This window comes from Girardinichthys multiradiatus, chromosome 23 (genome assembly GCF_021462225.1).
Source record: "Girardinichthys multiradiatus isolate DD_20200921_A chromosome 23, DD_fGirMul_XY1, whole genome shotgun sequence".
Lineage (NCBI taxonomy): Eukaryota > Metazoa > Chordata > Actinopteri > Cyprinodontiformes > Goodeidae > Girardinichthys > Girardinichthys multiradiatus.
In genome coordinates, this window is record NC_061815.1 from 30,695,147 (window position 1) to 30,710,985 (window position 15,839).

Below are 15,839 nucleotides of genomic sequence, written 5' to 3' on the forward strand. Positions count from 1 at the left end.
TGTTACCCATGGCTGGGGTCTCAACAGTATGGACAAACATCAGAACATTGGAAATATATCTTGAACCAATACCTAATAAACTGAACCTTCTTTGATTATTTATTGTTCCACTCACTCAGCCTCCCACACACAACAATATGAGATAACGAAGAAGCAAATATTAATGCAAAATGTGTTCCCAGTGGCCTCCTGACTCACTGACTCAAATCACATCCAGAGAAATAATCACTTCACACACAACGGGCCTGTGAGGTTTGCTTTAATAAGTTTTGTCATGTTTCTCACATACACACACATTTAATTGGAATCCAAACGCAGAAGCACACACGACATGTGATTCATGGGGAGGGGAGGAGGTGCGCAACAGATCATAGGTTTAATGCAGCTTTAGGTAGACTTTTAATAAAAACAGTTAACATCATTTCCCACCTTAATCACAACACCTCTCTAAAGCAGAAAAATCTAATCAACATGTGAGAAAAAAAAGCTATTTTCTTGCAGGAGAAGGTCTTGATCTGGATGACGAATCTGGATGTGGTGGTGTGTATCCACAGCAACCATGTCTGAGAAATCCACTCGTTCAGAGCTTACTCCTGACAGTGGCCTCTGTGGGAGCGAGCAGAGAAATAATAATAATATAAAAGTGAAGTAGACATTTTACCCAGGTCACACAGCGGTTTGTGGCGTTTTGGCATTTAGGAGCATCTGCTTGCTTCTGTTAGCAAGGATTAGTTGCTCTTGGTTCAAAACATGCAAGCACACAGAGACGTAGATGTCCAGCAGCCAGCCATCGTGGGCAGCGATCGCCAGGTGTTGGAGACACATTAGGTTTATGGAGGAGGCTTGGAGGCCTGCCTGCAGCCACTCTGTCACACAGGCAGACGGTTCCGGTTCATCTACCTGCTGAGCACCACTCATTGCTGCAAAAAAAATCTGCTGCATATCCATTAGAGTGGAAGACAGCGACAAGCTTTTTAAAGAACACCTGCAATTTCTGCTACACAACCTCCTCAGTCAAAGAAGCCAGTGTCAAGATGCAAAAAGTACTGATTTCATGCTTGAAGTGGAGATTCGATGCATTTGACATTCTAAATGTGAATATCACTGAATCTGGGTTCACATCGAGCCAATCTTTCTTTTGTAGCCAGCCAGCCAGCCCGCCCGCCAGCCAGCCCGCCCGCCAGCCAGCCAGCCCGCCAGCCAGCCAGCCCGCCCGCCAGCCCGCCAGCCAGCCAGCCAGCCAGCCAGCCAGCCAGCCCGCCAGCCAGCCAGCCAGCCAGCCAGCCAGCCAGCCCGCCTGCCAGCCAGCAGAGCCGTGTCTTAAATCTGAAAGAGAATCTATGGAAGGAGTTAAAGATTAGGGTGATGGCAAGGAGGTCAATTGGAGCTCATCACCAAAGATAAATTGTCAAAAAACCAGTGGAAAAATGCAAAAACCAGCTCAGCAATTATAAGAAGGGAGTGGTTGCTGTAATGTCAGTAAAGCCTTTTTATTGATTATTGTGAAAGGCGTAAATAAAATGTAACTAAAAACCGATAAACTGTTTTAAACTGATACCTTCCTACATCGCTTATATGTTGAGAGCAGCCCGTCTCATTTCTTAACAGAAACAAAGTTCTTGACTGAATAAAAACAATTCCAATCAAATTCTGCAGAATAATTTTGGGCTAACTGTATAGAAGTTGTAATATGAACAATTATGTGAACTGGACTGTTATAACACTTGTTAAAGTTTCTGTTTTTGAAGCAAGAATTGAAGTTTGTCTCCAGCTTCAACTAATTTAGCTTCAGCGCTAATACTAAAGTCAAACTGAGCTTCTGAACCCTGAGACAGACGTTGGCAGTTAAAGTCACCTCTGAGCTTTACATGCTTCTTTGTTAGAACAGCACTTTATGCCTTAATCACAAACCAACTTTTATTTTTACTTCTTTTAACCACGAGGGACAAACCGGATGATTTCAGAAAGACTGAAGGTGCTTGTTAGTCATGATTGTCCTATGAAGGTGGACACAGCAGATCTTCTGCATCCATCAACTTGTTTTTGTAAATTAATGAGCTGTGAAACTGTAACCCTATCAATCTGCAGTGATTGGTGCTGGTTGGTCTGAGCTTGTAGGTTTAAAACGAATGTTTAGGGAAGATGATTCTGGGCTAAAAATGTTAAAATAAGGACTATTATCCTGTTGTTAATGAAGTGTTGAGTGTGCAGATGGTTAGTTCTTGCATTTACTTCATAACATAAAGTTCCTATATTGCTTGTTGTGTATAAAGTTTAAGTCGGTACAAAAATAAAGACTAGTTAGGATTGTATTAAGTCATTTGAATATGAAAACAAGCTTAAAAATGAGCTAGAATTTAACAAATTTTGTTTAGCAAGTTCATTTCAAAAATGTGAATGTAACTGAAGCATCTTTTAGCTATTAACCCTAAATAATTTCTACCAAGAAATAATAAAAACTTACCCACTTTTTGAAATAATTGTTAACATAATTATGCCAATCTTACGATGAACATTTTACCTCTAGATTTGCTGAAAATAAAACAATCATCCATTTTATTTCATTGGGTCTGTTAGAAATAAAACACTGCAGCCAGCAGTATCCTGGTCCTCAGCTACACTGGTCAAAATTCAGCTTTTTCTATTTTTTCTTCTGCTACGACCTTCTGATCTGAACATGTTTAATGTCCATTTTTTCTTTCTTTTTTGGCCGTTTGCCAAATAAAATCTTCTCTTCAGTTCACGGCAGGGGCTAAAGATGGAGAGAAAAATCGGATTTCTGCACAGGTTTGTCACTGACTCAGATCTGGGTGCATATACCTGATATAAATGATGTTTATATACATTTCTGCCTCATGCATTTGAGAGTATAAAACACTGCCAGTTTTACACACCCTTAATCCATGTTACTTAAGCCCTTGAAAGGTTCACTATTGACCAGCCTGCTTGCAGCACACTGCATAAAAGTTTTATTAATGCTTTTCCTATTAATTTCCTCAAAGTATGCTCTGAATTTTAAAATCACTCAAAGGGGAGTAAGAGAAGAATGTGTTTTAAACAGAAATGAGCTGCTATTCTGTTTTATCTCCACTTTATTAATAATTTTCTGTATGTTCTCTCTGTTTCTGTGCCTATAAAGGATAAAGTTGTTCTTCTATTTGTATCTGCATCTTTCCTTTAATACCTTATGGCTTACTCCCCCTGATACTTTAAAGCTCATACCAAAGCAATACTGTTTCTGCCAAAGATAAAGACTTAAAAAGGTTAGATACAGATTGAATAAAACATCTGCACTCTGTTGTTTTTAGCTATGTCAAATATTGCATTTATGAGGCTCCACTTTTTGGAGTAGATAAAAGGAGCCAGTAATACGCTGTATGTGAGACTGACTGTAAATAAATTTAGACCTTCGGTGTGCTCTGACCATTCACACTTAGTCATGCTACATTTTTATCTTAAGAAAAAAATTTTAAAAAGCAGGTCCAAGTGCATCACAGCTTGAGATCTCATTATTTTTAGCCATTGATCTTCCCTGAAGCCAGAGAAGAAATAAAAAGAGAAATCCCTCCAGGTTGGATCTGTCCACAAAATAAATCTTCACTCTGAAAAGTTGCTCTCGTACGGACAGCTTCTCTCTTCTTTAACTGTTAGTCTGTTGGGGGATATAGTTTATGTGATGTAAATCCTTATTTTATGGTATAACACACATGTTGCCTTGATCTGTCAGGCAGAATTCATATCAGGGTTGTACAGCGTGATGTATTCAGGAGCCTGAAGCACTTGTCTGGCTTTTACTCCCACATGGAGACATAAATCTTCTCCTTTTAATTTCAAATTTTAAAAAGCACTTACTGCTTTGGATTAAGCGCATGAAGTTTGTCTGCTGTGGTTCATATTAGCCTTTTTATTTCACCTAATTTGCATTCATTTTTATACAACAGCTCCAGAAGATGGGAGCAAATAAGGCCAACCTGTTTAGAGGTGAGATGACCATGTTCCTCAGTATTGGTGTGTAAGATGTAGCCATATTTGCTTGTGTTAGCAACAGTATAGCTTACATTCCTTTATTAACAGTGACAGTAGAAATACAGAGGTTGGACAATGAAACTGAAACACCTGTCATTTTAGTGAGGGAGGTTTCATGGCTAAATTGGACCAGCCTGGTAGCCAGTCTTCATTGATTGCACATTGCACCAGTAAGAGCAGAGTGTGAAGGTTCAATTAGCAGGGTAAGAGCACAGTTTTGCTCAAAATATTGAAATGCACACAACATTATGGGTGACATACCAGAGTTCAAAAGAGGACAAATTGTTGGTGCACGTCTTCTGTGACCAAGACAGCAAGTCTTTGTGATGTATCAAGAGCCACGGTATCCAGGGTAATGTCAGCATACCACCAAGAAGGACGAACCACATCCAACAGGATTAACTGTGGACGCAAGAGGAAGCTGTCTGAAAGGGATGTTCGGGTGCTAACCTGGATTGTATCCAAAAAACATAAAACCACGGCTGCCCAAATCACGGCAGAATTAAATGTGCACCTCAACTCTCCTGTTTCCACCAGAACTGTCCGTCGGGAGCTCCACAGGGTCAATATACACGGCCGGGCTGCTATAGCCAAACCTTTGGTCACTCATAGCAATGCAAAACGTCGGTGCAAGGAGCGCAAATCTTGGGCTGTGTACAATGTGAAACATGTATTGTTCTCTGATGAGTCCACCTTTACTGTTATCCCCACATCCGAGAGAGTTACGGTGTGGAGAAGCCCCAAAGAAGCGTACCACCCAGACTGTTGCATGCCCAGAGTGAAGCATGGGGGTGGATCAGTGATGGTTTGGGCTGCCATATCATGGCATTCCCTTGGCCCAATACTTGTGCTAGATGGGCGTCACTGCCAAGGACTACCGAACCATTCTTGAGGACCATGTGCATCCAATGGTTCAAACATTGTATCCTGAAGGCGGTGCCGTGTATCAGGATGACAATGCACCAATACACACAGCAAGACTGGTGAAAGATTGGTTTGATGAACATGAAAGTGAAGTTGAACATCTCCCATGGCCTGCACAGTCACCAGATCTAAATATTATTGAGCCACTTTGGGGTGTTTTGGAGGAGAGAGTCAGGAAACGTTTTCTTCCACCAGTATCACGTAGTGACCTGGCCACTATCCTGCAAGAAGAATGGCTTAAAATCCCTCTGACCACTGTGCAGGACTTGTATATATCATCCCCAAGACGAATTGATGCTGTATTGGCCGCAAAAGGAGGCCCTACACCATACTAATAAATTATCGTGGTCTAAAACCAGGTGTTTCAGTTTCATTGTCCAACCCCTGTACATCAATGCATGTACTATACACTCAGCCACTTGTTTTTAGGTACACCTAGACTCAAACCTGAGCATCAAAATGGGGAAGAATGGGAATGTGGGCAATTTTGATGCCAGACCAGGGTCAGATTTGGCATAAACAACATAAATGATCCATTTAGCTTTGCATCAATGGTCTAGTCTGGTGGTGGTAGTGGTGCATTAGTATGGGGGAAACTGCTTTAGCCCGACTTTGAGCCCCTTACTGAGTATTGTTGCTGACCTTGTCCGTCCCTTTATAAACACACTTTACCATCTTCTGATGGCTACTTCCTGCAGGATAATGCACAATGTCTTGTTCTGATCATTTCACTGTGCTTTCTTGCACCTAATGATCTCACTGGACTCCAACGGGCTACACAGTCACTAGAGATCAATCCAATCCTTTGGCATGTGGAGGAACAGGAGGAATGATCTGTGGATGTGCAGCTGGTGCAGATTTACCCGCTGCTATCATGTCTATAGGGACCAAAATCTCTATATCATGAAGAATTAGTCCTTCTGAAGGCAAAATGGAGTCTAACCCAGCACTAGGAAAAGCATACTTGATGCAGTAGCTGGTGAATGAAGGTTTATATGCATAAATAGAGAAGATTTCACCCACATGGTCGAGTGTAAAGCATAAATAGTGAATAAATCATCTTTTAAAATGAAGCTTAAGTCTGTTAAACTAATTCATCAGGGAAACAGCTTTTAATCCTTTTTGTCCCTCAATAAGTGTTTTTCTTGCTACATCTTCATTGTACAAGGCTGTATTATTTATAATGTACATGGAGTGTATGGGCAAGATGGAGAAAGTAAATGCTTGTGCTAAAAAGCACCCAGTAAACATGACTAAGGTGCTTTAAATCACCAACTTCCTATTTTAAAAAGGAAAACCTTACATACATCGTGGTGAAGATGTGTAAAATGTTTTATATTTTTTTTGCTTTTTCAAAGTTGATTCCAGTGTCAAGGATAATTTCTCCATTACTTTTTTTTTGCTTATATATGATGTAGCAGAAAACCTTTTTTTGCCAATCTTCAAAACGGGAAAGTCAAGAAAACATGTCATCTACATAAGGCAGATCATTATGGATTGTCACAGGTCAGAAAACGGCAACAAGAAAATAGCTTCTCTTTTAAATTTGCCCACAACAAATATTTAGCTTAGGGCTTATTGCCCCTCTTTACCCGGTTGCCAATAATTGTGGCGGATGCTATAGATTCAAACTTTAAAATGTCTTGATGTTGCTGAGGTAATTCAGGGTACTGAACGTATTTATGTATTGCTGCTTTAATTTGATATTTGCTCTTTTGTAATGTACACGCCAAGTTTAATGAATGTCCATAATAATAATATTTTGCCTTTCTCTTATAGGTTATAATTAAAAACCCGAGTTTCGGATTTCTCAAGATTATTTCCAGGATAAATATTATAAGGGAACAAAACAAAGAAAAAAACCTACCATGAACAATCAGTTGTTTAATATCTGGCAAGACTTCATCAAACCACAGCAGCGGAAGCTTAGTTACTGCAAACAACTTCGGGCTTTTTATATAGTGTATTAACAACAGATTACATATTATGAAAGAAAAATCAATAAGCATAAAGCCCACGATTCTCTATAATAGCCAGAATCTTCTCTAAGAAGTAAAATAAAAAAATGTAATAATCTTATTCTAAGTTTCTCAGTCACACAGATACAAAAGTCTACACACCCCTGTTAAAATGCCATGTTTTTGAGAGGTAAAGCCAAAATTAATAAACATTTAACTAATGTGGTTGCAAAGGTATGTCACACCCTTAGGCTAATACTTTCTAAATTAACCATATGATTTTATTACAGCACTCCATCAGGAGACTTTCAGCAAGGCCTTTCTTAACCTGTCAATATCTGCCCGTTCTGTAAAAGTCCCGTGTTGTATATGCCTGTTCTAATCACCCCGCTGATTTTCAATCAGATTCTGGTCTGAGGTCTGCTAGGCCCATCCAAGACATTATAATATTTGCAGTCCAGTTATTCTTTTTTTTATATCTGGATGAATGATTTGGTTCCTACTGAAGGTACCTCTTCATCTTCTACTTTCTAGCTGAAGCCTGAAGGTTTCCTGCCAACATTGACTAGTAACAAATGCTTCAAAGCATGATGCTGCCACCACCATGCGTCACTGTGCGTAGTGTTATTTTAGTTATGTGCTGTGTTGTTTTTGGTGCCAAAGAAACCATCAGCAGTTATGGCCAAAACGTTCACCCTGGCTTTGTATCAGACCATAAAACATTTTCTAAATTTAGCTTAGATGTTTTCTGAGTTAGAAAAGGCTTCAGTCTTGTCAACCTGCTCTTTAGCCCAGGCAAACAAGGAAATCAGGAGATTGTTAATAAAAGTGCTACACAGCCAGTACAGGATTTTTGCTGCTCATTGCTCCTGTTTTCTTCTCACATTTTTACCCATTTCGGAGGGATGCCCAGGTTTGGGAATGTTTGCACCATATTTTCTCTACCTGATGTGTTGGAAATTGTTTTTGGCAATCAGAGATGCTTTGAAAGGTCTGGATCATGGCTTTTGCTCTCAGAAGGGGAAAAAATAGAAGAGCTGAACTTTGAGGTTAATCAGAGGCACTTTAAGTTTTTCTTCTTTTTGTCCCTAAAATATTCAAGTTTGTTTTCAATTTAACTGTACGGGTTACAGTAGAGGGGGGAAATGTTCTGAAATTATTAATTGTAGTCTCATTGTTTTACTTCACAAAAACCTGGCATTTTAACAATCAGATAAAATGTATTTTGAAGGACAAAATAAACAAATAATGACTGTTTGAGGTAGGCATCTGTTTTATAATGTTAGACAATATTTTGTAGTGATGCCCTAATTTCATCTTATGCTTTTGCATCCCTAACCAGGAAGTGACATATTAAGCTTGTTCTATTAATGCATGCTGGTTCCTTAGTCTGCCAAACAATTTTAAGTAATCATGCTTGTGGCTACAATTCTCCAATGATGGACTTAACTCAGTTATAAGAAATAAAATCTGAAGACCCAATAAAGTTGAGATTATGCTTAGAAAATGTTTTGAAGGCAGAAGGTGGAGTTTGATTTATATTGCTGGTAAAAGCAGGACTTTAGGGGTTAAGACTGTAATTGTAATACAGACCCTTAATTTGAATAATTGAGTGAATGAGTGATCATGCTTAGCAGATGCACTGTTTAGCAGTATAACTCTATAAATCACAAACGTAATCAAACCAAATGGGGAGAAGTCATCATGTAACGGCACCAGCCAACATGAAATCACATTAAATTTATGCAGTCACTAAACTTCATTTACCCACACAGATCAATCTTCTCGTCTTTAGACCCTGTTTGAAAGGAAGGCTGAACAACCATGATCCAGACTTTAATTATTGTTGGAAAAGCATTTCGCCTTTCAACATTTCACACACAGGCCTTCTTCCTGAAACAACTTCAGCACTTCTAACCTAGTCGGCACACAGCATGCAGGTTACCTGCGCTACAATCTGCTGGGATGGGTCAGGCTAAAGTGAAGGACAAAGAAATAAAGGTAAAAAATTAAAAGTTGGAAATAAAACATTAAATACAAAAAAACACAAAAAAACCAACAAAATCGTATGCTTGACTGAACACTTTAGCTAGGTACATATTTAAACAAACAGTACTGCAACTTGTTCAATGAACCTATGTATCTTTAACCAGGTTTATTCATTTCAGCATCATGTCTGTTTGACCTGTTTTCATTCAACAAGAAACCATTCAAGGCTCATACAACAAGATTTATTTTAACTTTTTTCTTTACTGATTAATATCAGTTGAACCATAATGCCCACTCATAATAACAGTAATTGAATCAGCCCTAAAATATGTGTTGATCCCAGTTCAGATTTACCAAACCCATATCAATGCTAAACCAGCGCTAGAGCACCAGTTTCTTCTATTTCCACAGCCAAAAGCAACAACAATAGCACAGTAAAATCAGCTCTGTCTTCAACACCAACGTGTTTTAGAGGAAAAAAAAAAGATTTTAATCAGAAGTTGTGGAATGGCTAGTGGAGATGATCAACCAATCAAAATGTTTTGAACACCTTTTCCAAAACTATCGAGTTAGTTCAGCTCTTAATCTGATCCTAATTTTGAACAAAAACAATAAGAAAACAGTATGTGTCAGACTAGCATTACGTTACCATGAGGTAACTATTTTATCATCCTGCTGCTTGTTTTAATAATGCCTGTAGCAATGGAAATGTTAGGCAGCAAACACAGAGTATAGAGACTGTTTGCACCTCCAGTTATAACCAATCTCTGTGTTTAAAGTGAATTTGTTATATTTTAGAGCAAGAAGACATAAAACCTTGAAAACATAAAGCACCACAAACTCTTAAATCCCTTCATAGGGTGCCAGTTTGTGAAGTGTCCCAATTCAAGCTTCTGCTATTACTATTTTGTCTTGAGGCACAGGCTGAAACAGTCACCAATAACCTGCTTCAGTTTTAATGGCAAGCCCAGAGATAGTGACATGATTTCTTCCAGAGCTTGGAAGGATGGGACGCCAGTGATACCGAAAGGTTTTGTTGTTGTTGTTGTGTAGTGTTTGGGCACAGGACAGAATGATCTAGGATGGGGAACACACAATCCTTTCAAAATCAAAATCAAAATCCTAAAATTAAATGAATAATGAAAATGCAGCTGGGTGTTCAAGAGAATCTGTGTTAATTGTCCTTATTAGTTATTGTTTCATCATTATTTCGCCATACAAATTAAATTTGGATTAAGAGGTTCCACAAGCTTGTGTTAATAAATCCTGTTTGGATCATTGTGTGTGTGTGATGCACATTTAAAGCACTATTATAAATACATCTAAAAGACCTGGTGGGCATTGTAAGGAGCGTTGACAAACACTGACTGTTGTTTAAAAGGAACATTTATAAGGATTAGGGCATCTGTTTGAAGACATAAAACTATTACTCAAGAAAGAGCTGAGTACCCCCTTTAGAACCAGTTTTGGACTGAAACAGCTGCAGTGGAAACATCCTTTTCCAGGTTTGTATCTATGTGATATGTGGGGATAATATGACAATATTGCAGTAAAGGTAGAAATTGTGCTCCCCTTTTTCATGTTAGGTGTTTGATATGCTTACACAGCATACTTTAGTCTACCAGATTATATCTGAAAGGACTTCTGAAGGGTTAAACAATCTAGCAACAACAAACAAAATGAATGCATGGATGATCTTCTGCTTGTTACTGCTTCATACAGATCACTGCACTCACTATAATAACTCTGCCTGCATCTATCAACGGTGCTGTAGCTGTATGGAGGCAAGGAGCTGTTACAGCTCTGTTGTTTACAACCTTTGAAATCCTTTATGTGTACACCAACATCAGTGTTTACATTTAGCTCACCAAGAAATGTCACAGTAACAATTACTAGTCTAGTGTGACGAAATAAATAAATGGAAATGACTCAAAAACCAAAGTTTTTAGACTGTTTTCTTTGGTCAGGACCTTGCTGTATGCATTTATAATGACTGTGTCACACATCTGACTCAGGTGAAGTGTGTGTATTTGTGGTTTAAGACACTGAACTGAGTGTACATGTGGAGTAAAGTGTATGTTTATTTAATGTAATTAAATTGATCTAAACAGGAAACATTTACACAGTCTTGTGTGTTTACTGGCCTTCAGCTTGTATGAACGTGTTGGATGTGCAAACAGCTCACAACCGATGATTAAGTTTGTCTTCCCACCACCCTCTCTGTCTGTGTATGTGTGTGTGTCTGCGTGTGCGTGTGTTAGGGTAGTTAAATTTGACTGAGCCCTAAAAAGTGCCCTAAAAAGTGTGTGTTTGTGCTTTCTGGGGCTGACAGCTCACCAGGAGGGAAGTAGAGCGGGAGGTTCTGCAGATACAGCTCCTTATCCTTCGGCAAGAACACGCAGAAGATGACTCTGTCCATCTGACACACACACACACACACACGTTAGCACACATAAATGACCTTTATAACAAGCATATGTTGCACATGTGAACTCATCAGTTGCAGGTGGGAACAGTGTGTGTGAGAATGCAGCTAATGCATCAGTCCATTACTCCACCATTATCTCTCCATTATGAAGCAGCCACGACCAGGCGTTTATTACACTGCATGCTGAGGACCGAGAGCTGCGCACAGACGAAGAGCATGAATGTTTGTGTGAGAGAGAGACAAAAAGAGTTGGAGAAAATCTTTAATGGTACTCCCATTGTGAGTTTGTGATTACAGAAGAAAAGCAGTATTTTAGTGGGTTCCCATGACTGTTATAGTGTGAACACGACACAAGGCAACACTACAGCTTTCAGATGATTTTCTGCTCTGCTCTAGGGTTCAGTTATTTTATGGTTCATGCTATTTATTCAACTTTTAACAAGTCAACTCAGGCTTCTCTCACATTTGCATATGTATCATCAGCTTATATATTACTCTGCGAAGGTTGTAGACCATACCTTAAGTCTTTTTACTTTGTTTCTAAGGAGTCTGACTTCCTTTTAATATCTTAAAGAGGTTCTATCAATTGTTCTTTATAAAGATATGTTTAAGTTTTTCTTTGGACTTTGCTTTTTTACTAATTTCCTCTAATCCCTGTATCTGGCCCAGTCAGCATAACTGCAAGGAGAAAACTGCAAACAGATGAACCATCCTTTAGCTGGTCATGGCAGGTTTTCAGCTATTAGCTCTGTGGGTTTAATTGATATTTATCAGTTTATATAAAAATCTTGGGATCTTTATGACAGCCAGCTGGTAACAAAATGTCTAAAGAATAAAATTTACAACTGGTTCTTTGCTACATTTTTGTTTTGTGCAAAATAGGTTTTTTTTTAGGAGTTAATGGCTGAAATAAAAAACACTATACCTCCGAATAAACAGGAAATATGTTGAAAAGCAGCTGAAATCCAAGAATAACAAAAGACATTCAGGAATCCTAAAAAAAACTAAGAACACAAAAAAGTTATGATAAGCTCTGGGTCATTAAAAGCGAGATGTAAGTAGATCTACAGGGGTTGGACAATGAAACTGAAACACCTGGTTTTAGACCACAATAATTTATTAGTATGGTGTAGGGCCTCCTTTTGCGGCCAATACAGCATCAATTCATCTTGGGAATGACATATACAAGTCCTGCACAGTGGTCAGAGGGATTTTAAGCCATTCTTCTTGCAGGATAGTGGCCAGGTCACTACGTGATACTGGTGGAGGAAAACGTTTCCTGACTCGCTCCTCCAAAACACCCCAAAGTGGCTTAATAATATTTAGATCTGGTGACTGTGCAGGCCATGGGAGATGTTCAACTTCACTTTCATGTTCATCAAACCAATCTTTCACCAGTCTTGCTGTGTGTATTGGTGCATTGTCATCCTGATACACGGCACCGCCTTCAGGATACAATGTTTGAACCATTGGATGCACATGGTCCTCAAGAATGATTCGGTAGTCCTTGGCAGTGACGCGCCCATCTAGCACAAGTATTGGGCCAAGGGAATGCCATGATATGGCAGCCCAAACCATCACTGATCCACCCCCATGCTTCACTCTGGGCATGCAACAGTCTGGGTGGTACGCTTCTTTGAGGCTTCTCCACACCGTAACTCTCCCGAATGTGGGGAAACAGTAAAGCTGCACTGATCAGAGAACACTACATGTTTTACATTGTACACAGCCCAAGATTTGCGCTCCTTGCACCATTGAAACCGACGTTTGGCATTGGCATGAGTGACCAAAGGTTTGGCTATAGCAGCCCGGCCGTGTATATTGACCCTGTGGAGCTCCCGACGAACAGTTCTGGTGGAAACAGGAGAGTTGAGGTGCACATTTAATTCTGTCGTGATTTGGGCAGCTGTGGTTTTATGTTTTTTGGATACAATCCGGGTTAGCACCTGAACATCCCTTTCAGACAGCTTCCTCTTGCGTCCACAGTTAATCTTGTTAGATGTGGTTCGTCCTTCTTGGTGGTATGCTGACATTACCCTGGATACCGTGGCTCTTGATACATCACAAAGACTTGCTGTCTTGGTCACAGATGCGCCAGCAAGACGTGCACCAACAATATATCCTCTTTTGAACTCTGGTATGTCACCCATAATGTTGTGTGCATTTCAATATTTTGAGTAAAACTGTGTTCTTACCCTGCTAATTGAACCTTCACACTCTGCTCTTACTGGTGCAATGTGCAATCAATGAAGACTGGCTACCAGGCTGGTCCAATTTAGCCATGAAACCTCCCTCACTAAAATGACCGGTGTTTCAGTTTCATTGTCCAACCTCTGTATGTAGAGCAGCCTAACTTTGCCAATTAGAACAGTTCAGACAGTTTAAATCCCTGCCTGAGGTCCATTTGTTTCTGCCTGCTTTTATTTCTAGTTGAACAGAACATCTTAACTTTTATTGGGATATTTTGATTCATAACTTCACTCAATGTAAAACACTTTAGTCAATGGAAAATATCTTTTAAATGTGCTATACTAACACATTTTGAATGATTGACTGGTAAAAAGTATGACTTGAGACTTTTGCACAATACAATGTAGATATATAGATGTAAGCCAATGGTTAAAGTTACTGCAGCTCCAAGGCCAGAAGCTGTGCTCACTCTGATCAACATTATTACCACCTTAATATTTGTACAGGAGATATAATTTCTCTGTTTCCAGCATCACATCCCAATTTATAGCCGGGCTGTTTCATTCTCTCTCCTCCTGGTGTGGGAGTTTAGGTCCTGCTACTTGCAGAGACAGATCTTCCTCAGCAGCTGGCTCGCCCGCAGCCTTTGGTTTTCAGTCTAGGCTTGCTACACAATTACCATCACTCACCAAGATTTGCATAGTGTACGAGAAGGTGTGGAAATGTGTGGTAACTACACCCCCTGGGCTAAGGTTTAAAAATCTAACCTGCACATTAAGGTGCTTCTGCTTGCAGCAGGAAAAGGTAAAAAGGTGGGGGAACTAATTTTGGTAAGGCTAAAGCAGAGAGCCTGGAGATGCCGCTGATAAGAACAACATCAAGTTAATGTAATGACTCCCTCGTGACGGCCCATCTTTAATGAAAAAACAGCGCACAACTTGTGAATACTTGCTTCTCAAACTGAAAACATCAACATTCAATTTACAGTCGGCAAAGCATTTTACCCAGAGCCGCTTAGAAGTGAGGAACCAAGCATTTAGCATTGGTTATTGTAAGAACGTTTGGTGGAGTAATGAGGTACTAAATCCTCATCCCTGCTGGCCAGTCCGTTTTGTTCTCGCTGTCCAGATAGTCACTACAAGTATTTACACCCCCCTCCTTGTGTATAAGAAGTATGACTGTTCTGGTGTAATTTACGCAGCGAAGCTGCTTTATTTCCACTGCAGAGACATCAACTGTTTAACAGAGGGACTGTAGAAAGGGTAGTGCATTTAAAACAGCAACGTTGCTGTTAATTATATATCTGTTTTGGTCACAAACAAATATCAGTATATATTCTGGTAATAATCTGCGATTTGTATCCTTATTCCAGGTGGTGCTGCTGGGGGATTTAATATGTTATCAACTTCCAGTATGATGGCAGCAGCTACAGCAAAGCATTTCTTTTGGTTTCAAATTGAGGTGTATTTTCGAAGTAACTGGTTAGCTGAATTTCTCTCTTTTTTGTCGGTTACGATAATCACATAACTATAGACATGACGTTTTAAAGCATGGACATGTTTGAATATGTCTATTTGTTGCACTGCTTGCAGCAGCAACTCGAATCAGATGAAGCTAAACCTGTGGCTTCAGGTTGTGTCTACTGAAGATATTATTCCTGCGATCAGTGGATTATTTTCCATCCAACAAGTGAGGAATCAAGATGAATGTGGCTGAAGAATCAAATTTTAAGTCCACAGAAAGCCCGTTGGGTGAATGTAAGATGAAAATCCTTACCCCAATTGTGCTTGGGCTACAACCAACCACCAAAGAAGAAACAGTGGCTTTCAGCACTGCTGGGAGCAAATCAGTTATTATTTTAGGTGTCAGAAACATAGAAAAGTAAAGTAGTTCTGTACTTTTCATCAAGGTCTTTCCACATTCCAACCTACAACAGAAAATCAATCTCTTCAAATAGTTAAATACACAACAACTGTGTTCTCAGTAATCTCAGAAAATCCTCAATTATGCAGAAATAAATATTATTTTTAACTTGGTTCTGTTTGTACCAGTGGTGCTGACAAAGCAGATACATTTCTTTAAATATGTAATCCCAGCCCATTTCTTCATTTTATCCTTCCTCTAAGATGAATGGACTGGTAAGTCAACACTATTTCATTAAAGACTTAAACATTGAGGTTCCTATGTTTTTCATTTTTACCGTATTTCCCCTGTAAGAGACCGCTTGCATGTCATCTCATGCAAAGGGGAAAGCAATCAGCATAAGAGCTGACTGGATATTGTGGAGAACTTTTGACCCATGAAGGAAACAGAAACCCATCAAC

General features: G+C 39.4%; 1 protein-coding gene across 2 annotated transcripts in view; it reads right to left on the reverse strand.

Moving 5' to 3' along the window:
- Positions 1-242: 242 nt before the first annotated feature.
- The window catches only part of macrod1 (mono-ADP ribosylhydrolase 1), a 226,039-nt gene continuing 210,442 nt past the window's right edge, over positions 243-15,839 (reverse strand). Inside the window, exons 9-11 of one of the 2 annotated variants that reach the window (XM_047353216.1) lie at positions 11,235-11,316; positions 8,854-8,883; positions 243-606 (exon numbers count right to left, since the gene is read on the reverse strand). In XM_047353216.1, the coding sequence (XP_047209172.1) occupies positions 8,879-8,883; positions 11,235-11,316 (87 nt within the window). In that variant the 3' untranslated portion in view covers positions 243-606; positions 8,854-8,878. The remainder of the gene's footprint in view (positions 607-8,853; positions 8,884-11,234; positions 11,317-15,839) is intronic. The other variant, XM_047353214.1, reaches the window with a different exon arrangement.